General features: G+C 45.5%; 1 protein-coding gene across 3 annotated transcripts in view; it reads right to left on the bottom strand.

Moving 5' to 3' along the window:
- Positions 1-25,811, bottom strand: part of BCL2L12 (BCL2 like 12) — a 64,354-nt gene that overhangs the window by 13,631 nt on the left and 24,912 nt on the right. For 2 of the 3 annotated variants that reach the window (XM_068241374.1, XM_068241375.1), the window contains 4 exons: positions 8,211-8,394; positions 5,224-5,849; positions 3,711-3,866; positions 2,687-2,793 (listed from right to left, as the gene is read on the bottom strand). In XM_068241374.1, the coding sequence (XP_068097475.1) occupies positions 2,687-2,793; positions 3,711-3,866; positions 5,224-5,849; positions 8,211-8,380 (1,059 nt within the window). In that variant the 5' untranslated portion in view covers positions 8,381-8,394. Of the gene's footprint in view, positions 1-2,686; positions 2,794-3,710; positions 3,867-5,223; positions 5,850-8,210; positions 8,395-18,532; positions 18,561-25,811 lie in introns of those variants that run through there. The other variant, XM_068241376.1, reaches the window with a different exon arrangement.

Below are 25,811 nucleotides of genomic sequence, written 5' to 3' on the forward strand. Positions count from 1 at the left end.
CTATTGTCCTACCTCCCTCCAGTCCTCATCTTCTGAGCAGAATAATAAGGTTCTATGACACATAGTAGCAGGAATTTGCATTTGCTGTGATGTAAATAAGGTGCATTCTTCCCCCCCTGTGGGCTGCAGAATGCAGATGGAGTCAAAGGCCCCACATTTTCATGCAAACAGTGGGGTGAGGCAGCTACACAATGGAAGTGAGAAGTCAGCTGCCAAGGAGCTACCAAGTGAGAGAGGGAGGCCTGGAACATTACTCATGTGGTAACTAGATCTCCTAGCCTGAGGTCTGCATGTAACAACTGGGTGAGACAGTTGCTGGCAATACATTTTATTTATTTACCTTCTACTTCTTTTTTTATAACTTATAAGTAGAAAGAGAGAAATACAATATATAGGTAGAAAATTGCATAGTAACAGCTTGCTCAAACGAGGAGCACTTATTGATTATCTGTAATATCAACTACAAATGTCCAATTATCTTCCACATACACCTTGCTGGAATCAAGGCAAAAAGCTCACAGTGCCTGTTTCATAGCACACTCAGTCTGCTGGAAAACAGGAAATAACTGAAGGAGAGAGTTGAATAATCAAAAACACAGATAAACATGACAAAAAGAAAAAAGAAGATCACATGCTGGTATGCTGAGCCTGAAAAGGCAACCGATGGTTACCATAAGCATTAAGTTCCCAATATCAGCCTGTTCCTGAGGTACATCGCCCATATAATCCCCCCCCCCACCCCTTCTTCATGAACATTCTTATACTTATTTTTATTTAAGTATTTATATAGCGCCAACATATTACGCAGCGCTTTACAGAGTATATGGTCTTGTCACTAACAGTCCCATGTCTATGCATGTATCTTGTAATGCAAGTATCATACTCTAGGGCCAATTTAGGGAAAGCCAATGAACTTATCTGTATGTTTTTGTGATGTGAGAGGAAACGGGGGTGCCCGGAGGAAACCCACACAGACACGGTGAGAACATACAAACTCCTTGCAGATGTTGACCTGGCTGGGAATACGAGCTGGGAAACCAGCACTGCAAGGCAAGAGTGCTAACCACTACGCCACAGTGCTGCTCAGAGTACTTGAGACTATTACCTGACTATTACCCTTCTTTTTGCTCAGTGTATGCCCCAGAAATCTAATAATTTGTGAAAAAGAACCTCCCTCTCAAACAGCAGTAAAGGGGGGGGGGGGGGGGGGGGGTTACATAGTTACATAGTTATGTTAGGTGAGTGAGAGTACACATGCTGCAGTAATACTCTGAATGAGGTGAGGGCGCTGTGCTGCGGTAATAATCTGCATGAGGTGAGTGAGAGCTCTGTGCTGTGGTAATACTCTGCATGAGGTGAGTGAGAGCTCCGTGCTGTGGTAATACACTGCATTAGGTGAGTGAAAGCGATGTTCTAATACTCTGCATGAGGTGAGTGAGAGTACACGTACTGCGGTAATACCCTGAATGAGGTGAGAGCTCTGTGCTGCGGTAATACTCTGCATGAGGTAAGAGCGTTGAGCTGTGGTAATACTCTGCATGAGGTGAGTGAGAGCGCTGTGCAGCAGTAATACTCTGCATTAGGTGAGTGAGAGTACACGTGCTGCGGTAATACTCTGAATGAGGTGAGAGCGCTGTGCGGCGGTAATACTCTGAATGAGGTGAGAGCTCTGTGCTGCGGTAATACTCTGCATGAGGTGAGAGCGCTGAGCTGTGGTATTACTCTGCATGAGGTGAGTGAGAGCGCCATGCTGTGGTAATACTCTGCATGAGGTGAGTGAGAGCGCCATGCTGTGGTAATACTCTGCATGAGGTGAGTGAGAGTGCTGTGCTGCAGTAATACTCTGCATGAGGTGAGTGAGAGCCTCGTGCTGTGGTAATACTCTGCATGAGGTGAGCGAGAACAATGTGCTGCTGTAATATTCTGAATAGGGCCCAGGGAGAACAGCATTAGCGGAAGGGGGAGTAGGGAAGATTGATTTTAAATAGATTTCAGTCTGAAATCTATTAAAAATCATCATGCAATGTGTGGCAGTGATCAATCCCTCTCTGATCAGATGTTGATCACAAAGCGATCTATTGGGCAAGTCGGCAGAGAAATCAGCCATTGTATAGCAGGCTTAAAAGGGAAGGTGCGAGCAAAGAAAGAAAAAAACAGATCTACTTACCTGGGACTTCCTCCAGCCTCTGGCAGCCATCCTGTGCCCTTGCCGCAGGTCTGGTGTCCTGGGCCCCCCTCTATTGCAGATGCCAACTTTGCCAGGCAATGCTCCAGGCCACGTGAGTGGCGCAGCCACGTGCTCGAGCAGGCACAGAAGATGCCAACCTGGCAAGGTCGGCATCTGCAACGGAGAAGATCCCAGGACACTGGAGCTGCGGCGAGGGACACATAGGCCTCAATTCACTAAGCTTTATCAAACGTTTGATAATTTTACCTCATGGGTAAAATCTAATTTTGAATTCACTAAGGTGTTATAGATTTATTGAACGTTTTATCGATAAAACATTCGATAAATATATAACACCTTAGTGAATTCAAAATTAGATTTTACCCATGAGGTAAAATTATCAAACGTTTGATAAAGCTTAGTGAATTGAGGCCATAGGCTGCCAGGGGCTGGAGGAAGCCTCAGGTAAGTAGGTCTGTTTTTTCATGCTATGGATGTCCAGGCAATGTTTGCGCTCACCTTCTCATTGATCACAACAGCCTGTTCCTGCAGCAAGGCCACCAGTTTCCGGATCACCTCCTCCTTGTCTTCAGGAACTGCTATTTCACTAATCCTGTTATTGTTGTCTGTGAATTGTATAGACAAAATATAAATCAGGTAAAACAGGCAAACTGTGGAATATTTTTTTTTAATTAACAATATAGACAATGTACTGGAAATAAAAAGTGTAAAATGCATTTGTCCAATGATAATTTGGAGATTCTTTTACTAATTAATCTGAGAAAATAGCCAACAGCTACACCCCCCAAGCTCCTTTTTGGTCGGCAACTTCAGAAATCATGTGACTTCCTGACACAACTTGCTGAATGAACTCAATGGAGGGAAGAGGTGCCCTGGAATAATAAAATGTATATTATAAAAAAATAAAAATAAAAAAGTTTGAAAATTGGGAGTGGCTTACCTTAGAGCAGGGGTCTCAAACTCAATTTACCTGGGGGGCCGCAGGAGGCAAGTCAGGATGAGGCTGGGCCACATAAGGAATTTCACTCTGCCCGCCCCTCTCACTCTTCCTTCACAGAGGGGCGGGGAGAGGCAGCGATCCGTGCGGCGATTGACGTCAGGAGGGGCAGAGCTGAAGCTGAAAGCTCTGCCCCTTCCAGGAAATGCCGGCGGATTGCCCCCGGGCAATTTGGGGGCTCTGCAGCCCTCGTTTAGCAGCGGGGATGCGGCGGATTACTTGGGAGCACTGAAGTGGACTAGAAGGAAGCTTTCGCCGGCGAGGGCCACAAAATCTTGTATCGAGGGCCGCAAATGGCCCGCGAGTTTGAGACCCCTGCCTTAGAGGTTACACAATGGTCAAGTGCATAATCAGGAATTTTAATTTGCACTACGGCAACGAGTACTCACGACTTCCTCAGGCCAAACATTCAGTGCCAGCTACGGCTTCTAGCCAAATTTATATGCTAATAAACATGTGCATAAACAGATGTGCATAAAGGCTTGAAAACCAACCATATACAAATTTTTAATAAGACGCTCTTACCAGCAGCTTCCATAGGGGGAGGAACCACCTTCGGCACAGGAGCAAAACCTGCCGGTGCTAATGGGGGTGCCACCGGACTCTTCACCTTCTTATGTTTGATCAGCGTGTCCAGCTGCTTTGCAGCCAACGTGTAGAGCTCACTATCTACAAGTTTACCTAGAAAAAATTAGCAAACAGATTCTAAGGGTTGTTTCACACATGGAGATAAACACAATGTTTTCACCAGCCGACAAAAGTGTTGTTCAAAACGGATTTACAGCCGTTCCATTCAAATGAATGGAGGCATTTTTTAGACGGCGCTGACAGAAGCTGAAGACGTCGCAGTAGATCCCGTCGTCTTGGATGCTACATGTATCAACTAGAAGTCAGTTACACTTGCTGGCGTTGCGGTTGAAATGATGGCAAATGCCGCCAATGTTGTTTGGCAGAGGCAAACCGGAAGTAAAACCACAATGCTGCTCTACAAAAGCCCAGCAAATAAAATGCTTTTAAATGCAACGACCGTTACCAACGTTAAAAGCTTCACCAAAAACAACTGGCATTTGCGTTCGGAAAAACCACAGTGTTCAAACGAGACACCAAGTAAACGCCTGTATGAACCAAGCCTAAAGGGCTTCATTCTAAAACAGCACAGGGTAGACACACTGCTTACTTCACTTTTAATGGGCTGTTATACCACATTTTCCAATAAAAAAAAAAAAAAAGGGGGAAGATGAAAGCTTGAGGCCAGTTTCAGACTGAGGATTGGTGGGGCCGCACCGCCTTCGAAGATTACTGCGTTAGTACACAGTAATCCCCATCTGGCAGCCAGCCCAGCAGGAAGAGCCGCTCACTTTCTGTGGACAAAACAATCACGGGCATGCGCAAAGCGAATATTTGCAGCAGTCATTTCAAAAATATACGCGTCGCCATAGACTTACATGACTTCCGGTCCGGCGCAGGTTGACCCAGAACCACAAGGTAACATAGATTTGCCTTTGCATCGGGATGTGGCGAAAACGTCACTTCCGTCACATGGCGCACCGTATCGGCATGAAAGTCCCCATAGACTTTCATTGCATTGCAGTGTGGTGCACTAAAAATAACGTACAGCACCATCCCAGTGTGAAAGGGCTCTGAAGCAAACTTCGGTAACAGACGCAAAACAGGTGTTGTATGAGAGTATGCTCAAATATCCTATAGTGAGAGCCACTTGTCTACAATTTAAACCATTCCATTGATTAGAACAGATGTAATAAGGCATAGAAGTAGTTCAGAGTAAGGTGATTTAGCCTTCTGGTACCTTATTGGTCAGTGAAGCCATCTATCACATTAAATGACCAATAGGGTCGCTTAGAAGGAGAAAAACTTCTTCCTGTCACTATAATTATTTGCATTCTGTAGAGCATAGCTCTGAACAAACCCTTTGTCATGCAGTTTTCACAGAAATCAACATCCGATATCCACATCCTATATTATAATGTGTTTCACAGGTAACAAGAAAGTACCCATTGAGAATCATAGATATACCTACCAGGTACAGAGGAAGGATATTCTACATCAAAACATGACGTCACTGGTAGGAAATCTGGCCGGGCTGGAGTGGTATCTGGCCCTGATTTATTCTCTTTTGGCGTCTTCTTCTTTAACTTTAACATCTTCAAAGAAAAAGGTAGACTTGGCTTCCTTTGGCCTCCATGCTTCTCGTGAGCATCACTCGGTTTCTGGTCTTCTGTGGGCAAAGAGATTGTGGAAGCCGCCACAGTACAAGCCAGGAGAGGGTTGGGTGATTTGGGGCGTTTCAAGGAGTCTCCTTTGGCTACAATCCGCCCATGCTCATCCAACAAGGACTCAATAGAGTCTTTGGATTTGCTATGAACACTACCATTCTTGTCCTTTGGAGTAGAAGCCTTCTCTTTGGTTTGACTTTGTCTCCTTAACAGTTTCTTTATGTTGGTTTTGAAGTCATGTTTGGTCTCCTCCACCCGAGTGATCTCGTCATGGAGGGAATTCCACTTCTCCTTGCTGCCCTGGCTGGAGTCCTCACCAAACGTCGGGCTGTGACTTCTTTCATCCTTTTCCTTTCCAACGTCTTTCCTCCGCCTATCAGATTTCTTGCCTCTCTTCGCACCTCCATCTTTAATTTCTTCTGAACTTGTTCTTAAATGGTAGAAAAAATGGTGTTATGGAATATTTAGCAGCAGCAGAGCATTTTATCACTTGAATCATTAGTAAAAGCAAAAACATTGAATAATGTATATACAGTGGTATGCAAAAGTTTGGGCAACTTGTTAATCACGATTTTCCTATATAAATTGTTGGCTGTTACGATAAAAAAAATGTCAAATATATCATATAGGAGAGACACACAGTGATATTTGAGAAGGAAAATAAAGTTTATTGAATTTACAGAAAGTGCGCAATAATTGTTTAAATAAAATTAGGCAGGTGCATAAATTTGTCATTTTATTGATTACAGAACCTTTAGAACTAATTATTGGAACTCAAATTGGCTTGGTAAGTTCAGCGACCCCTGACCTACAAACACAGGTGAATCCAATTACGAGAAAGAGTATTTAAGGGGGTCAATTGTAAGTTTCCCTCTTTTCATGTTCTCCGAAGAGTAACAACATGGGGGTCTCAAAACAACTCTCAAATGACCTGAAAACAAAGATTGTTCACCATCATGGTTTAGGGGGAAGGATACAGAAAGCTGTCTCAGAGATTTCAGCTGTCTGTTTCCACAGTTAGGAACATATTGAGGAAATGGAAGACCACAGGCTCAGTTCAAGTTAAGGTTCGAAGTGGCAAAGCAAGAAAAATCTCGGATAAACAGAAGTGATGAATAATGAGAACAGTCAGAGTCAAGACCAGCACCAAAGACCTACACAGCTAGTTTTGTTTCATTGTGTACATTTTTATGCATTCCCGCTGGTGCAGGAACATTAACACATACATTTTTACACGCTGCACCACTAACGCGTAAAAATGTATGCGTTAATGCTCCTGCACCAGTGGGAATGCGTAAAAATGTATGCAATGCTGCCCGCCAACCCCGAGGTCGTCAAAAACGAAACTAGCTGGCGGTGGGGGACTGGAGCAGCAGTGAGTGACTACGAGAGCACAGGATGGCTGCAGGGGACTGGTAGAAGCCCCAGGTAAGTGAAACTCATTTTTTTGCCCGACGATTCCTTTAAGGTGGCTATACATCTAGCGATGATTGGCAGATTCAATCAAGAGACAAATCTCTCTAATCCTATTTGATTAGAGAGAGGTCTGTCAGCTGCACATACACTGCAGGCCAATTACCGATCAATTTCAGCATGAAACCTCTTGGTAATCAGCCAATCCCGCCGCCTAACCGATGTTGCCCTAATGTATAAATGTGCAATGTGTGCATTTATACATTACCTGTCTGTGTCGCGGTGCCTGTCCGTTTTCCAAAGCCGCCGCTCCTCCATAGCCGCATACACGCAGCCGGCGTGGCGTGTGATGTTGCACACCAACATGCTATGCGCCAGCAGCTTATATGGGGATATGGAGGCGCAGCGGATTCGGAACACGAACAGGCACCACCACACAGACAGGTAATGTATAAATGCACACAATACATACACATTTATACATTATGGCAACAGCGCCGGGGGTTTCGTAGAACTTGTGGCTTGTCCCGATATTGCTCGCCGTTACAGCCGCGCTCCTAACCGATCATGACGGCCCAATATCTTGCAGTATGTCTGACCGATTTATGCGACCAATTTCGGCCTGAAATTGGTCGCATTGTTTGTCAGGCATGCACTTGGTGGCACAGATTTTTTTATCAGATTCAGATTAGGATAATCGAATGGCATGGTTGATCGGTCGTCAAGTAGCCAGATGTATGGCCATCTTTATTCTACTAAATGGATCTTTAGGTAAAGTGGACATAATCCAGCAGGGTATATTGGTAGGTGAACAGAGGCGCCAGAAGGATAAAAGTACATAAAATTTTTAAAAAATTGCTGGGAGGAAGTGGTGGACTTCTGGTTGCTGAGGTGCTCTGCTTGCTATAACTGAATTGCTGTTGTTTATCCCCTGCTTATTGCCTGAAGAAGTGGGCTGTGCCCGCGAAACGCGTTGCATCTTTGGGGTATTTTCAATAAATGTGTATATCTATATATTTACAGTCCTTGGTGTCTGCTTTAACGGAGGCAAGTCCACCACTTCCTCCCAGCAATTTTTTAAAAATTTGATGTACTTTTATCCTTCTGGCGCCTTTGTTCACCTACCAATATATTTGAGTTCACCCCAGGTGGAGGGGTGATCTACCCCCTTTCTTCCTATCTACAGAGAGCGACTTCTTAATCCTGAGTGAGGACAGGTCTAATCTCCTCACCTGCCTAATGAGTGGTTACCTAGGTGGTAACCCGTGTTTGTGAGTATTACCATCTCACTGTTTCATTTATCCAATCAATTTTGACATACTACACCATATTGGGCTCTCGATTTCTCTTCAACTTTATAATCCAGCAGGGGCCTCACCTGTGTATGTACTTCTTGGGATCGTGGTAAACGCGCCCAACATGGCCCAGCTTCTCCTTGTCATCTTGACTCAGGGATCGTTTTAAAAATGCCTCCAAGACATGCTTTGTTTCCTCCTTGATTTTAAACCTGCTGAAGTCACCAGCTGTGGGATTGCCTGTTGTCTCCATCGCACATCACTGCACTAAAATACAAAACACAAACACTTCACATAAATGGGGAACGATGAAAAAAAACACAAAAAACTTCATTCATGGCTGGAATGTTATATTGCTCTTATGTAAATTCCGTAAACAGTAATTCCATGTATACTGAAAACTGCAGCCAGCTATAATATCCATATATGTTATCACTTGCTTCCTTGCAACCATGGTAACAGTCTGTGAGAAAGTTTCCTACTCACCACTTGGGATGCCAATTTACTCTAAATATACCACATCAGACCTATTCTGTAGTGGTCTTACAGGACAGCTGAAGTAAGAGGCATATGGAGGCCGACATAGTTATTTCATTTTAAGCAATGCCAGTTGCCTGGCTATCTTACTGATCCTCTGCCTCTAATACTTTTAGCCATAGACCCTGAACAAGCATGCAGCAGATCAGATGTTTCTGACATTGTCATATCTGTCAAGATTAGCTGCATGCTTGTTTCTGGTGTTATTTGGACACTACTGCAGCCAAATAGATCAGCAGGACAGCCAGGCAACTGGTATTGTTTAAAAGGAAATAAATATTGTAGCCTCCATATCCCTCTCAGTTGAGTGTCCTTGTTTAACCACTTGCCGACTGCACACTCATACCGCGCGCCGGCAAAGTGGCAGCTGCAGGACCAGCGAGGCAGTTCTGCGTCGCCGGCTGCAGGATAATTAATCAGGAAGCAGCCGCTCGCACGAGCGGCTGCTTCCTGTCAATTCACGGCGGGGGGGCTCCGTGAATAGCCTGCGGGCCGCCGATCGCGGCTCGCAGGCTAAATGTAAACACAAGCGGAAATAATCCGCTTTGTTTACATTTGTACAATGCTGCTAACAGTAGCAGCGTTGTACCAGATCAGCGATCCCCGGCCAATCAGCGGCCGGGGATCGCTTTCACATGACAGGCAGGAGCCTGTTAGAGGCTGCACAGGACAGATCTGTTCCTGTGCAGCCTCGGATCTCTCGGGGAAGGGAGGGAGGGGGGGAATTTCGCCGCGGAGGGGGGCCTTGAGGTGCCCCCCCCGCAACACCCAGGCAGGCAGGAGCGATCAGACCCCCCAGCACATCATCCCCCTAGTGGGGAAAAAAGGGGGGCGATCTGGTCGCTCTGCCTGCACCCTGATCTGTGCTGGGGGCTGCACAGCCCACCCAGCACAGATCAGCTAAAACAGCGCTGGTCCTTAAGGGGGGGGTAAAGGGTGGGTCCTCAAGGGGTTAATGGACACCTGAAGTGAGAGTGTTATGGAGGCTGCCATATTTATTTCCTTTGAAACAAGCATACTAGTGATCTCCTTGGCTGCTTTAGTATCTGAATCACTCACCGGAAACAAGCATGTGGCTAATGCAGTCACACTTCAATCAGAGCACCTGATCTGCATATACTTGCTGAGGGCCTATGGCTAAAAGTATTACAGGCAGATGATCAGCAGCAGGGCAGGGCTCATTTCCACTACATACGAATTTTTGTGCATTTTCTGCAAACAAATTTGCATACCAATGTATTTCAATGGGCCTGTCTCCATTGTATCCACAATATGTATGCATAAGAAAAAAAAAAATCTGCACAGCAGTGTTGTCAGTTTTTCTGAACAATGCATGCAGAGTAATGAGAATAATGGAAAAACGAAAAAATATTTTGCATGTGAATTTGCATGAAAAAACAGAGGTTTACGCATGTAAATTCGTGCATGCATTTTCACACACAAATTCACAAGCCTCTATTAGTGGAAACTTACCCTCAGGCTGCTTTCACAGTGGGACGTTAGGCGCACGTTAGAGCAGCCTGTAATGCAGCCCAACTCACGGTAATGAAAAATCAATGGGCTGTTCACAGTGCCCACGTTGCATTACAGTGTAACGCTGGATGTTATTGGAAAGTGCAGCATGCTGTGCGTTCTAAGCGGCTTTAGCCGCGTTAGACTGTTTGCACATGCTCAGTAATTTTTTTTTTTTATCTTTTTGTGCAGAAGAGGAGGACGGGAGAGTCGGCTATTGTCGGCAGCCACATTGCTAATTAATATTCACTGCACTGCAGTGTTTTCTTCCTGGAGTGGCCGCTTATTGGCTGGCGGGACCACGTGATGCGGAGTGTTCTGATCACGTGGTCTCCGCAGTCTATACTGCGCACGAAGAGCTGCATAACGCAGCTCACTCTGGCGTCCTCCTTCAACACCACCAGGCGTTGAGTTAGGGGCACGTTATGCGACCTTAACGTCCCCTAAAACGCAACGTCTTGGTGTGAAAGAGGCCAAAAAGTAAATAAATATGTCAGCTTCTGTTCCATATTCCTCTCATGTCAAGTGTGCTTTAAGTCATACCCTTCCCATTCTGGGGCTACTTATCAAGACCCCACACTGCAAGGGCTGTGAGCGCCACTGTACCAACTGGATGGTGGGTGTGACAAAACAGTGATTACGGTAATTTACAGATCCTTTGAGGAAGCAGACCATTGCTCGTGAATTGTATTAGCATGTTTTCTAACAAACAAGATATTTTCCACAAATGGGCCTACTGCTTATGGTAGGGGGTGACCAACACCCTTAAAAAAAAAAAAAAAAAAAGAACACAGAAACAACGGGAGCCCAAATGGTGCAGAATGTCACAAGTTCAATGGAAAATGTACAAAAAGGTTGTGGTACTCACAAAGGAAGGTTGCAAAGAAGGCAACCAACTACTGAAGGCAGGTGGAGATTTATAAAGCCGACTCCACCCGGGTGACCAGATGGAACTGGAACCGGTCGCACTTTTGGAAAAACAACACAGGACCTATCAGTGGCAGAGCCACCGGGTACCGGAGTACACCCCTCCAAAGGAGGGTGAAAAGTGAAAAAGGGGGTAAGAGGCGCCCAATGATAGATAAAACTGTGTTAAAAAGCACTAAAATAATAAAGGGAGAGGTAGTTTACCTCAATAATGATACATTCATACACATACGAAGTTTAATCACGCACAGTCAACGCGTTTCGTGGGTCTAATGCCCACTTCCTCAGGCCAAATACAGTGCCAGAGATGTATCTAGAGGCAAGAAAAGGAGCGCCTTGATAGGATGGATATGTTTATGGTCATCTGGACATCTTTTGTCTCTGAAGAAGCAACCATTTGTAGGTTGTGAAACGTGCGTTAGGCCACTATTATACCCGTGTTTCTCCGGAAAAAAAAAAAAAAAAAAGACTGTGTCATATTAATTATGGCTCCAAAAGATATGCTAGGGCTTAATTTTCAGGAGATGTCTTAAATTTCTGTCAGGTAGTGTCTCAGCAGAATATTTCCTGTTCCTTTGTACTGTGCTGTTCCTGTGTGTCGTCCTGCCTTCCCCAATGTGCCGTCTCTTCCTCAGCTGGAGCCGAAGGTAAGCTACTACTGTACTGATCAGGCACCTGCCCTGTCATCCCTGCACACAGCTGATAACTTTGCTGTAGGTCCGGTGCCCTGTTGGCACTGCATAGCTGTGTCCCCTTTTGCTGGCCGCCTCTTCCTCCACTTTAACTGCCACTACGGCCAATTTTCCATGTAGGGCTTCCAGCTGGGGCTTATTTTTTTTATTTTTGGGGAAAATGTGAATGTGTGTAAACACACACACCACACACACACACCACACACACACTTTTGGTTCACCTGACATTAATACTGTCAGTTTAATACTGGAGGAAATACTACAGAAGAGGCAAAGAAAAGTTTCATCCTAAAAGCCCCTTCCCAACCCCAGACAGACTATAAACGTATATATCTAATGTTTTAAACCGGCTTTAAAAATTTGTATTTTAAAAACACACCTCTGGTAAAAATAGCAAAGTAAGAGGTACGTTCATGTTATAAAACTTATATTGGTTGGCATACTGTGCTATTATTAACCCGTTAGCAGCTTTAATAAAGCACTGTATTTTTCAGACTATAAGACGCATTTAGGTTTAGAGGACAAAAACTAGAAAAAAAGTAAATATACTAAACCTAAACGAGGCACAAATGTCTGCTTGCAACTGCAGACAAGAGACAAAAAAAAAATTAAAAAAAAGCAGCAACAGTTCGTCGCCAGGTCCCTCTGTGCGGCAGCCGTACACGCTGCACAGAGGGACAGAGATGTGGCGGAAACTGTCGCCGATAGTTGCATCCCACAGCCGGAAGCTCCCTTCTGGCTGTGGGTAGCTGTCGCTAGTCCGCACATACACACGCAGTACGCGTGGTGGACTAGCGACAGTTGCAGAGAGACAGCAGTCGCCGTGCGATTGAACTTTCCAATCACACGGCGACTGCTTTCTCCGGCGACAGTTCGGGGCGCGCGCCTCATACACACGGGGGACCTGTCACCGCAACATGCGCGTGCCATGTGTTTGTGGCGACAGTTGTGCCCCATGTGTATGAGCCATTATACTTCTTGCGTCTACCTGTGTCCGCCTCTGTCCACCTAGGGCTTGATTCACTATGCGGTGCTAACCTACTTAGCACGTCTAAAGTCTTTAGGCGCGCTAACCAGGGTGCTAAGTAGGTTAGCACCGGTTTTCTCAATCAGATCGCAAAGTTTTGCGCGCGCTAAGTCCCATAGGCTTTTAATGGGCACTTCGCGCGGAGCACCCTGCGCTCAGTTTTGCGCGCAAAAAACTCGTTTAGACGTGCTAAGGGGCTTTTCAAAGGCGTGCTAACAGTTAGCACTGCTTTGTGAATCAAGCCCCTTGTGTCCCCATTGTGTCCTCCTCTGACCCCCTTGTGTAACACTCTATGCCCCTTTGCATACCCGTGTCCTCTGTTCGTCCCCCCCGTGTCCTCCACTGCATGGGTACAGTACAGGGAGTCCCTGACATTGTGGCAGGTTGGAGGTTCATATTGGCAGGCATTCACAAGTCAGGAATTCCATGCATTTGGACTATAAGACGCAGTAACTTTTTTTCCCCACTTCCGATTCGATCCGATCCGCCAGGCGGATCGCTCAGAAACAGCCGTATCAGTCTGCAGACAGACTGTACGCACGCCGGACTGTCGCTGGAACGCCCACCCAGCGGGAGGCGACGACGTTGCCTGCAGTCCGGCGTGTGTACGGACCTCTATAGTCAAGAAACAAAAACAGTAATCTCGTTTGAGATAAGTACACTGCTTTTGACCTCAGTTGGCAGAACTCGCCCTGCTGTAAGTTCTTGGAATGTTTTCATATCTCTCTCTGAAAATATAGAAACTGAAAGCAGAAATCCTCTATTGTCTCACACTGCGCCTAGTGACAAGTCGTCATTAAAGAGACACTGTACCGAGAACAACGTCCCCTCGGGAGTACGCACCTCGGGAGGGGGAAGCCTCCGGATCCTAATGAGGTTTCCCCCGTCCTCCTCTGTCCTCACCAGGCCGCCTCCGAATGGCCACCAGAGGTGCGCTGAGCCCCCCCCCCCCAGAAACTACAAACGCACCTTGAAACCAAACAGAAGCTCTGCACGTGCCTACAGGCGCCTGATGATGGAAAAGCGGCTAATTCCTTTCCTCTAGTGCAGGCATGTCAAACCGGTCCTACGAGGGCCGAGATTCTCACACATTTTTGATACAGCTCAAATGAATTGATGGGTCTTAATCAGGAAAGGTGTGGACCATCAGGTAGAACACATTCCTTTCTTTCTCAGTCCATCCTAAACACTGGCATGGATCTGGCCCTCCAGGCCTGGAGTTCGACACATGTGCGTCTCTCTCCTTCCCTATGCTGAGTCCCGAGTGGGATTCCAGTAATGAGATCTCCCTTCAGTCGGGAACACCACAAGTTACTTAATACTTAGGGTCCCCCTGGCTACCTAATGCTAAGGGGCACCTGTAGCTACCTATGATGAACAAAGAAAATGAGGGAGAAGTGATAGCTAGGCTAGCCAGCAGACTTGCAGTGTGGTTCGGCGGGGGTTTGTGGGTTCCTGGAAGGTGAAATTTAGGGTGCCAGGACATCTGTGCCTATAGGCTCCTGTGATGTAAATCCGGGCCTGAAGGAGTCTATTTCTAGCCTGTCAGGTTCTGTTAAGCTTATCAAGTTTTTTTTTTTTACTCATAACTCATCTATAAATAAAAGGTGTTTGAATTGTCAATTCACGTAGACAGTTAGACTGCTGTCATAAGTCACGCTCTCATTATGTCACAGTGCCAATAAAAGACGATCTGGAAGAGGGGAATCCCCACTACACAGCTGCAGATGGCCCAATAGTCTGAGCAAGACTGATATCAGGATTGTAGTTTATCCCGGTTCCTGGTGTGACTCACTGCAGACACCAGTCAGCTCCAGGGAATGACTATTTATGACACAGGGTGTAACTTCATGAGGAGAGAGTTTTGCATACTTGCCCTAGAAATCCCTTCCTTCTTATAGGCAGTAAAAGACTCTGAAGCTAGTCATACATGCTGTGAAACATTGTGCAATAGACAAGCACAGTGACAGATTAATTTAAGCTATGTGCACACTTTAGAGTTTCCTCAGATGAATAATAATTTGATTGTTTAGAGCAGAAATCTGGAACCAGATGCCCCCCGGACATCCCTGACTGCCCAAGTAGCAATTCATCCAACCAGACCACTATCCCCAATGCCTATTGCTCACTGTGGGAACATCAAAAGTGAATAGCGTATAATCTCATAATGAACTCCAAGGAAGCGGGAAAAGTGGTTTGCTAGATCAGAAGTTTACTATATCAGAAATCAGGGCTGTGGAGCGGTACAAAAATCTTCTGACTCCAACTCAGACTCACCAAACACACAGGAGATACTCACTTCCCAAACAGTTCTCTGCTGCTTATATAAAGCCTGCAGGCTGCTTGCAAGCCAATCAAGAAGTGCACATATACGTTACACCTAGTCTGCAGTAATTAATTAAACAGAGGCTGAGCAAATTCAGCCAGTCGTTGGAGAGGGTTTCAGTTGCATATAGACAATGGCTATATGGCCAGCAGGGGGCACCAGCGTGCAGGATATTCCCTCTCATCTGCCCCCCTCCAACTCAGACTCCTTGGTTTATGAAACCATGGACTCCAATGCTGATTCTGGGTACCCAAAATGGCTCAGTCTCCGACTCCTCAACTCCGACTACTTAGTCTAATACTTACCAGGGCTGTGGATTTTGTACAAAAATCATCTGACTGACTCCCGTCTGCGGGTACCCAAAATTCCTCTGACTCCAACTCCACAGCCCTGTCAGAAATGGTCCTAGAAATAGCCCAGCATGCCCTGGTACATTCTCTGCTGCAAAGGAGCAACTCTGTCCTCCCATTGGAGGTACAGTACAAGCACTTGCACATTTGGTGGACTACAAGGTTAAAGGACTTCCGATGTAAAAACTAAAATTGATTTCTTTACTCACCTGGGGCTTCTTCAGAATCAGAATCGTTTATTTAGCCAAGCATGACTGGGTCATGCCCGGAATTGGTTTTAGCACCACAGGGCAAAAGTTACAGCAGAGACATAAACATAACAACACAAACAGTGTACAAACATTAAGTTACAGCAGAAATATACAATGCAAAGAGCCGTGAGGCAGTATCACAGCAAGAAGCAAAAACACGTGCTGAGAAAGATCCCAGCACACTAACCCTCTCGTGTCATGGCTAAATACAAGTGTGAGGGGAGCACCACAGGATTTATAGGGAGTTCAAGAGTTTCACCACTGTGGGGAAAAAAGTGTCTCTGTGCCTTGATGTTTTGGTGGGGAGGGCTCGGAACCTCCGACCCGATGGGAGCCGTTGGAAGAAGCGATGACCTGGGTGTGATGGGTCATTGGAAATCTTTGCTGCTCTAGAGCACAACCTAGAGTTGTGGATGAGCTCCAGGGGGGGGGAGGGGTTTCCCAATTATTTTCTCCGCTGATCTGATGACCCTCTGAATTTTGTATCTGTCGCCGGCGGTGGCGCCAGCGTACCATACAAGTATCGAGGTGCAGAGGACAGACTATGGTGGCGGAGTAGAAGGATTTAAGGAGTTCTTGGGCCATACCAAACTTCTTTAGTTGGCGCAGGAAGAAGAGTCTCTGCTGGGCCTTCTTTTGGGTTGTGATGGTGTTCATCTTCCAGCTCAGGTCATCAGATATGGTTGTGCCCAGGAGTCGGACACTGGAAACGACTTCAACTTCAGCACCATCAATGAGAATTGGGTGCGGGGTCGTACTCTGCCTTCTGAAGTCAATGACCATCTCCACAGTCTTGGTGGTATTGAGCACTAGCTTGTTCGCTCTGCACCAGTGGCGGATTCTCTCCACCTCGTCTCGGTAGGCCTGCTCATTACCCTTTCTTATGAAGCCAACAATGGTGGTATCGTCAGCAAATTTGATGACCTTGACAGAGTTGTCCTTAGAGGTACAGTTGTTGGTGTAGAGCGAGAACAGGAAAGGTGACAGGACACATCCCTGAGGGGCTCCCGTGTTGGTAATCCTTGGTCTGGACAAGATGTCGCCCAGCTTAACTACTTGAGACCTGTCTGTAAGGAAGTCCGTGATCCAGCAGCGGAGGGAGGGGTGAACACCGAGTTCCTCTAGGTTGTCATGCAGTATACGAGGACAGATGGTGTTAAAAGCCGAACTAAAGTCCAGGAGGAGCATTCTGGCATATGAGTCTGGGCTGTCCAGGTGGCCGGTGATGTACTCCAGGCATATATTAATAGCATCGTCAGTGGACCTATTAGTTCTGTAAGCAAATTGGAACGGATCCAGACAGTGCAGTGTGGAGTTCTTAAGGAGGGATAAGATCACTTTCTCCAAGGTTTTCATCACAACAGAAGTGAGGGCCACAGGTCTAAAATTGTTAAGGTCCGAGACTCCTTGTTTTTTTGGGACAGGGATAATGGTGGACTTTTTAAAGCAAGTAGGTACCTTGCCATCCCTCAGGGACTTGGAGTATATGGAAGTGAGGATGGGGGCCAGCTGCCGTGAGCAGGTTTTCAGGCAGGCTGGGGATACCCCATCAGGTCCCGAAGCTTTCCTAGCATTCAGTGTGGACAGGTGACGCAGAACCTCCACCTCTTTCACTACTGGGGAGGGAGGGCTCGGGCTTGGAAAGAGGGCAGCGGGGCGGTATCTCTGACGGTCTGTCGGGTCCTCAAACCTGCAATAGAAGCTGCTCAGTTCCTCAACTAGCTCAGTGCTTGGTGTTGCATGGAGAGGGGGAGGCTTGTAGTTTGTGGCCTCCTTGAGCCCCCTCCAAACAGCCCGTGGATCATTTGAGCTTAGGTTCTTCCTCATCTTATCTGCATATACCCTTTTTGCCACTCTCAGTTCTTTGTTGAGGGAGTTCCTTGCTATCCTGAAGTCCTCTATGGAGCCGGACTTATGTGCAGCCTCTTTTTGTTTCCGCAACTTCCGTAGCTTGTTGGAGAACCAGGGTTTATTGTTCGGATAGACCTTGAAGGACTTTGAGGGAATGCAGGTTTCCTCACAGTATCTTATGTAGGAAGTGACCGTGTCTGCCTATTCATCCAGGTTAGGCGATTCCAGAGCCCTCCAGTCTGTGCTGTCGAAACAGGTCTGAAGTTGCTCTTTTGCCTCGTTTGACCACACTCTTGCCGATTTGAGAACTGGTTTTGCTGCTTCCAGACGTCTTCTATAGGTCGGAATCAGGTGGATGAGGTTGTGGTCGGATGAACCCAGTGCGGCCCATGAGATTGCTTTGTAGGGTCTTTCAGGATCGTGTATCAGTGATCCAGTGTGCGGTCATTCCTGGTGGGGCAGGTAACGTGCTGATGGAAGCGTGGCAGCTCCCGACGGAGGTTGGCTTTGTTGAAATCGCCCAGTACAATAAACAAGGAGTCTTCCAGCCCCACGCAGCCGTCTCAGTACCTCTCCACAGCTCCGGTGGTCCTCGCTGTCCCTGCTGGCCGGCCGCAACAATGGCAATCCGCCGGCGGGGTCGGCTCTTCTGTGGCTGCGCAGGCGCTCGTCTACGTCATCTGCCACATACTCTGCCTGCGCAGTAGTTGTACGCAGGCGCAGTACGCGCCAGATGATGTGGACAACGGCTCGTGCAGGCGAAAAAGAGCTTACCCCGCCGGCAGGTCGCCATCATTACGGGCGGCCAGTGGGGACTACCAGAGCTGCGGCGAGGGACTGAGACTGCTGCGAGGGCTGGCAGAAGCCCCAGGTGAGTAAAAAAAAAAAAAAAATGTAATTTAGTTTTCACATTGGAAGTCCATTAAGTATACCTTAGGGCTGGATAGCCAGGCTGGACATATTGCTGATACAGTATCCAGGGCTCTTTACAATTGCAGTCATCACTGAATAGAGGCAGCCACTCGCTTCCTGTGATTCAGATACCTCCACGGACGGAACTTGCAGCAACAGCCTGAAGATAGCAGCAGACCATGAGTTACACTGACATATGACGCATGCACCGCCAACTTTTTACTATATCCAGAGTCAGCATCTTGTAGGGGCAAAAAAACGTTTACTATAACCGAAGTTTTATTATATCTGAGTTTACTATAGTAGGTGCTGTTCACATAGACTTATAATGGAGACTGGCCAGGACCTGGATACTTGAATGTTTACTATACCCGAGTTTACTATAACAAGATTATACTGTATAGAGCAGTGATGACGAACCTTGGCATTCCAGCTGTGACAAAACTACAAATCCCATCATGCCTCTGCCTCCTCGAGTAATGCTTAGAGCTTTCAAAGTATTGCAAAGCCTCATGGGACTTGTAGTTCCACCACAGCTGGAGTGCTGAGGTTAGCCATCACTGGTATAGCAGAAACCCTTGCTCATCCAGGAGTCAAACTGTCTGTCTGTACAACAATTATTACAAACCAGCCACTTAAAAACAATCTGTTAGGATAATTTGGGGCAAAACATGAAGAGAGAGTTATATGGAAGCTGCCTTATTCATTTCCTTTTAAGCAATACCAGTTGGGAATACACCATGAGATAGTTTTTGGCAGATAGATGGTTTGATAGATAATTTCTGACAGGTCCGAACTGATTTTGAATCGTTTTTCTGATCGATTTCTCATAGACGTGAATTGGAGTTGATCAGAAAAACGATCGTATTACCAGCATAATATTTTCAGCCATAGATCCAGAACAAGCATATGCCGATCAGGTGTTTGACAATATTGTCAGATCTGACTGGATTAGCTGCATGCTTGTTTCTGGTCTTTTGCAGACACTACTGCAGCCAAATAGACCAGCAGGACAGCCATGTTTCTGGTATTGTTTAAAAGGAAACAAATATGGCAGTCTGCATAATTAAAGTGAACCCGAGGTGAGAGTGAGGCTGATATATATGTATGTGTCAAAATCAGCTGGTTCACTGCTCTGCATGCACTGTTCCGGACCATACACCTCAATGAAGAAACTCCTGATATGATCACCTCCAATTTTGACTGTGTTCAGGCACCATTTAACACAATGCTCACGTCTCCATTGCAGGGTCTGTTTCAGTGTAGGTCAGTCCAGAGCAGAGGCATGCAAGTCATCAAATGAATGGCAACGCAATCCATTGTTAAAAAAAACAAAAAAAAAAAACGCACCAGGACCCCAATGCACAAAATCAGAATGCTAACTGACCCATAGGAAACTATGACACTCTTAAAGAGAATCTGTACTCAACTTCTTACAATAAAAAGCATACCATTCTATTCATTATGTTCTCCTGGGCCCCTCTTTGCCGTTTCCGCAGCTCCCCGCCGCGATCCTGGCTTATAATCGCCAGTTTTAGGCAGTGTTTACAAATAAACATGGCCGCTAACCAGGAAGTAGTGTGTGTGTGTGTGTGTAAGTGTGTGTAAGTGTGTGTGTGTAAGTGTGTGTGTGTAAGTGTGTGTGTGTAAGTGTGTGTGTGTAAGTGTGTGTGTGTAAGTGTGTGTGTGTAAGTGTGTGTGTGTAAGTGTGTGTGTGTAAGTGTGTGTGTGTAAGTGTGTGTGTGTAAGTGTGTGTGTGTAAGTGTGTGTGTGTGTGTAAGTGTGTGTGTGTGTGTGTGTGTAAGTGTGTGTGTGTAAGTGTGTGTGTGTGTGTGTGTGTAAGTGTGTGTGTGTGTGTAAGTGTGTGTGTGTGTGTGTAAGTGTGTGTGTGTGTAAGTGTGTGTGTGTGTAAGTGTGTGTGTGTGTGTGTAAGTGTGTGTGTGTGTAAGTGTGTGTGTGTGTGTGTGTAAGTGTGTGTGTGTGTGTGTGTGTAAGTGTGTGTGTGTGTGTGTGTAAGTGTGTGTGTGTGTGTGTAAGTAAGTGTGTGTGTGTGTGTGTGTAAGTAAGTAAGTGTGTGTGTGTGTGTAAGTGTGTGTGTGTGTGTAAGTGTGTGTGTGTGTGTAAGTGTGTGTGTGTGTGTAAGTGTGTGTGTGTGTGTGTAAGTGTGTGTGTGTGTAAGTGTGTGTGTGTGTGTGTGTGTGTGTGTGTGTGTGTGTGTGTGTAAGTAAGTGTGTGTGTGTGTGTGTGTGTAAGTGTGTGTGTGTGTGTGTGTGTAAGTGTGTGTGTGTGTGTGTGTGTGTGTGTGTGTAAGTGTGTGTGTGTGTGTAAGTGTGTGTGTGTGTAAGTGTGTGTGTGTGTAAGTGTGTGTGTGTGTAAGTGTGTGTGTGTGTGTGTATTACGTAGAGAATTATCTGCACTCAAGTCTAGGATTCTGACAGTTCTCAGCATGAGACAGGCAGCTTCCTTCCCCCTCAGAGAGCTCTGTCTGTGAGTAGTAAACAAAGCAAGCAGAGCCTGCAGGGGGCGTGGAGGAGGTGAGCATAACTTTTCCCTATCACAGCAGAGGCAGCACATTCCTCCCTGGCTCGACAAGGCTTGACAAAGAAAAGAAGATTAGATATATTACAGAGACAGTGCAACTAGAAAAGGCTGCAGTAATCCAGACCACACTAGAACAGGTATAGGAACTTATAGGATACAAGAAATAAGGCTGAAGATTTTGTTACAGAGTCTCTTTAAAAATGTCTGTTCTGAGTCCAAAGTCTAGTCCATCAAGATGCAGAGGAGTGGCCATAATCTAAACTGAGCCCAAGTTCATTGGAAGATAGCTGGAGCAATTCTGCACCTGTGCCCATCCCCCACTATTATCACAACTGACATGTGGCACAAAAGTAAAAACTAATAGTACGCCGAAGGGTTTTTTCTTCCCTGCATTATAATTTGTCACTATGACAAAATGAGAAGTAGCAGCCACACACAGGCCTGAATTCTTTCAATTCTTCTAATGTAGATGAACCATAAACAGAAAGTGCTGAGCTGCTGAAATATACGGCATATATGCGATTCTCAGCGCCAGACCGCCCTGATGTCCCGTCTGTTGTCAGACCACTACACAGGAATGTCACCGATCCGGTTTCTCTCAGAATGCGCGCTGAATTCCATAGAGAGAACTGAAAAGTGTAATGCAAACGTTACAGACATACATATCTTGTACAACGCAAGCTACCTGCATGACACAAATACTACAGCCTCATTCCGCCCTATGCTGGTTTCTCAGTAGTGAGTAGTTCTAGGAGGATAAAAAAATTGAGTACTATTTATACACACACAAATATACAGGTCACACTGGCGGCAATTTATTGACAGAAGCAGCTACAGGACAATTTTCTGGAGCTCTAAATTGCTGCTAGAGTCACGTAGCTGGTAGCAACTCCATTTAAAGGGAGTCTGAAGCCTAAATGAAAAAAGTGAAAAAAAAAAAAAAAAAAACGAAAACAAAAAAAGGATACTCACCTATGGAGAGGAAAGGTTCTGGGTCTTATAGAGCTTTCCAATTCCTCTCCTTGTCCCGCTGTTCCTGTGCTGGCTCCCGTTAGCAGTCTCCGACTGATCAGTCAGGGACTTCTCTCTTCTGCTCCGTGTGGGCTTCGGAAGTTTTCGGGAGCACTCAGATACCAGAAGATTGGCCGCTCCGTACTACGCATCTCGTGCATGTGCAGTATGGAGCAGGCCATCTTTGGGCGCACTTGGACTCCCAAAGACTGCCAAAGCCCCCCGCAGCAGGATATTTGAATGGAGGAGCCAGCTGGGGAACGAGAGGATGAGGAGAGGAACGGGAAGGCACTATAGGTTTTATATAGGCTTCAGATTTACTTTAAAGTGGTATGTAGCAGTGGTAAAGTGGTTTTATAGTAGTATCGGAACTGTCTGTAGTAAAAATGTAATCAGTAACATGGTCATCTTTATTAAGCCGCTGCTCTGCCTAACCATGAAAGCGGTTTTCCCTCCCAATGTTTTCAAATCTGTCATAATATTCTTTTCCAAAGCTCTGTAGTTCTATTTAAAAAAAAATCTGCCCGATTACGTGTCAGTTATGTGATTGAGTTTGACAACCCTGGTCTAAAGAATTAAACACAGCATAAAGCAAATGGCAAAGAAAAAATATAAAATAGTTTCCAAGTTACTGAAAGGGTTAATGCTGAAATGTCTACATTGCTCAAAAGTGAATTGATAAGATTGCAGTTGCCTTAATGAAATCAGATTGACTTGAGCTATACCAAGCTGTGTAATGATGTCTTCAAGGGGGGGAAGCAGAGACCTTTCTCTGCTTTGATTGCACAGAAATTAGTTAATTACAAGACAATTTAAAAATGTCTTATGCAACTGGCAATGGAATCAATTAGATTTTGTGGTGCATAAACATGCCTTTCAGTGACATAATTTCAGTCTTTTTATGCTTTGGGGTTTTTTTTTTTTTTTGCTGTGAGTAACGTTTCAGAGCAAAATGTAATTTTTTAGTTTCATACCACTTATTATCATGGCTGGCTTTTGTTGTTTGCGACTGTATAAAGTCCTATAAATACAGTCGGCAATGAGATGCCAACTCTCTCTCTAACATTTACATGACCTCATCCTTTGCCACCATGAGAAATAATGGAGTGGACACCATGACTCTTATGTCACATGGTCAAGTCCTTCTACCACAACAAATCACTCTTCTACTGGTAAAAGTGTCCAAGTGCACAACATTGTTTCAGGAATTACCATAATATACCTTTTGCTATTTGTATTATTATTAGTTGAAGCCAAATTAAACCCAAAATGGAACAAAGAACAATGGAAAACTCACGACAATCAGGATCATAAGTAAATATTAGGCCTGGGGCCCAGCGCATTTTTGGTGAAAATTGCACATTACTACTCATTTGCATTTTTCCCCCAGTATCCTATGTAAATAAAGTTTAAAATACTTACCAGGTAACAAAAAATAGCAAGACTTAAGCTTGTATGGATAGTTACACAGTTGCAGCATGTGCGCCTATGCCAAAGCTTTTTCAGTTTGAAAAGTTCATTTCAAAAGGTGATAGTTACAGTTCTCAATAATGAACATGACTGTTTCAGAGTATGACTTTTGTTCAAAATGTGGTTAGTGATCCTTAATATACCATGTGTCCACATAGACACACCCCAACGCATATATGTATCGGCCTTCTCAATGCTGCCCACACGTACTTTGTGACTGCAGAAAAGGTAAGGGGCTTTTTCTTACCAATTTACAGATGGAGCCTGAATGTATATTGCCTTATAAAAATTGATTTATCGCCTTTGAAGTTTTTTAAGACTGACAGTCACAGAATCACTGGGGAATTCCATTTTTTAAAACGGATCCATAGAAAAAGATTTAGCACGGCAGGAATTTTCCCACTCTTTCATATGACCGCCTAAGTCAACACTGGTGAAGCCAATTATTTTCCAGGCAGTTGGATAGAGATCACCTATGTTTAGTTCAAGCAACCCTGTGGATATTTGCATGACAACTAGAGGCCATGATGTCCACTAAACAGCCTGTCCACCTCAGCAGCAGAAGGTGCTCCACTGAGACCTGCTGAGTCCTATTCTGAACATCCTGTTTCAGAAGCCTGGCCTCACCTCCTTTTCACGCCTCTCACGGAACCCTGAAGATTAAATCACCAAGACTACAGGTGTCAAACTCAATTTCCTTCATCATCATTTGATGTGGCCCTTGAGAGCTTCAAATGTATGTGTTATCACAACAATCTGGTACTTACAACGTTGTGACATCTGTACGCGCTGTGAACAAAGAAGAACAAGAAGAACGCTATCGTGCATTAACCTTTTTTATTTTCAAATCATAAAACCATATTGAACTTACTAGAATGTAAAAGAGGCGGGCATATAATAAAATCAAGGATTTCCCTCCAGTGGTGCCTAGTCCAATCCTTCCTCCTCAAGCTGGGGCCAGCAGTGTGGGTGTAAATTGAAGTACTCAACTCTAGCAGCAGAAAAGAGCCAGCTGAGAGGTGGATCCATGGTCAGTGTGCTAATCCGTCATAACGTGTTTCCGCGATCTCCACCTTCATCAGATCATCTGATTGACTTTATAATATGCCTGCAACGCTTACCTCTTAGTCCCCCACCACTGACCCACAGTATTGGAACTGAGTTCGTTGCTACCTCAGAAATTGTTCCTGTTGGTCCGTTTGTGCCTTAATGCAGGTATCTTTCTCTATTGTCACAAGCTGTGAACACCCCACCTTCCATTGTAATTGATCATGACGTAAAGGTGTACATTTGTTGTAGGGCACCCTACTGCTGCACAAATTCCTGGCGGCACCAGCTTCTATTCCCCTCTGAGTCGTAGCAACTTGGAGGGAGAAGTAATTTGGTGTCCGACAATCGCCGAATCCCTGAATTACGCGTACACAGGGCATGGACTATAGTATTGCTGCTATAGCTGTGCCGAACTCAGGCACTACGTGGTGCGCCAAGAAGCCCCGCCAAGACGTACAGGTAGGAGAAAAGTCTACAGTTGGCCTGCATGTGTACCAAGCATTTAAAAGCAGAGAGTCTTTGCCCTTCCAGTCCATACTTTCAAAGGCTCTGAGCATGCATTCTTTTTATGCAAAAGAAGCTCCTAGCTGTTTGGAGCTGCCACGCCTATCATCCACTTGCCTAGGCAACCGGCAATACAAATGGAACAAATGGAAGTTAGTTCTAAGCACGTTCATGGCAATGTATACAGCACAGGTTTATGCTCCATATTTCCTCCTTACACTGCAGATGACAGCCAGCTACCTTCGCATCCAGAGAAGCACACCAGTGCCCTGGCCACGTGGACCTGACAGTTAAGGGTGCCCATTAGAGACAACCTTCCCTCCATTATCATATTTTAATAAACAGTTGGGCCTTAAACAGACTGTGTTGTAGATTTTTGGCCCCTTATGTGATTGGGCCCTGGTACATCTGACCTACATTCTAAACTAATATATTGAGACTAAGGTTACATCAGGTGGGGAGAGGACATAGAGATAGCAGTTGTGTCACAAAAGAGCTCTGTTTCTGACAACAATCAGCAACAATGACATAGTAAGGACAGCAGGCAAATATACTGTACAGCATTGCGGCCAGATAGGGCACAGGTGACCCACTACAGGGTCCTATTAAGTAGTGAATGAGAGCTTTATATCTGCCGTTTACACAAACGCGGTGTTCCGATCCCGATTTTCCCCGTCTTTGTAGGTGACCCCGGAAGCCGCATGTGGCTTTCATTGTTGATTG

This window comes from Hyperolius riggenbachi, chromosome 6 (genome assembly GCF_040937935.1).
Source record: "Hyperolius riggenbachi isolate aHypRig1 chromosome 6, aHypRig1.pri, whole genome shotgun sequence".
Classification (NCBI taxonomy): domain Eukaryota; kingdom Metazoa; phylum Chordata; class Amphibia; order Anura; family Hyperoliidae; genus Hyperolius; species Hyperolius riggenbachi.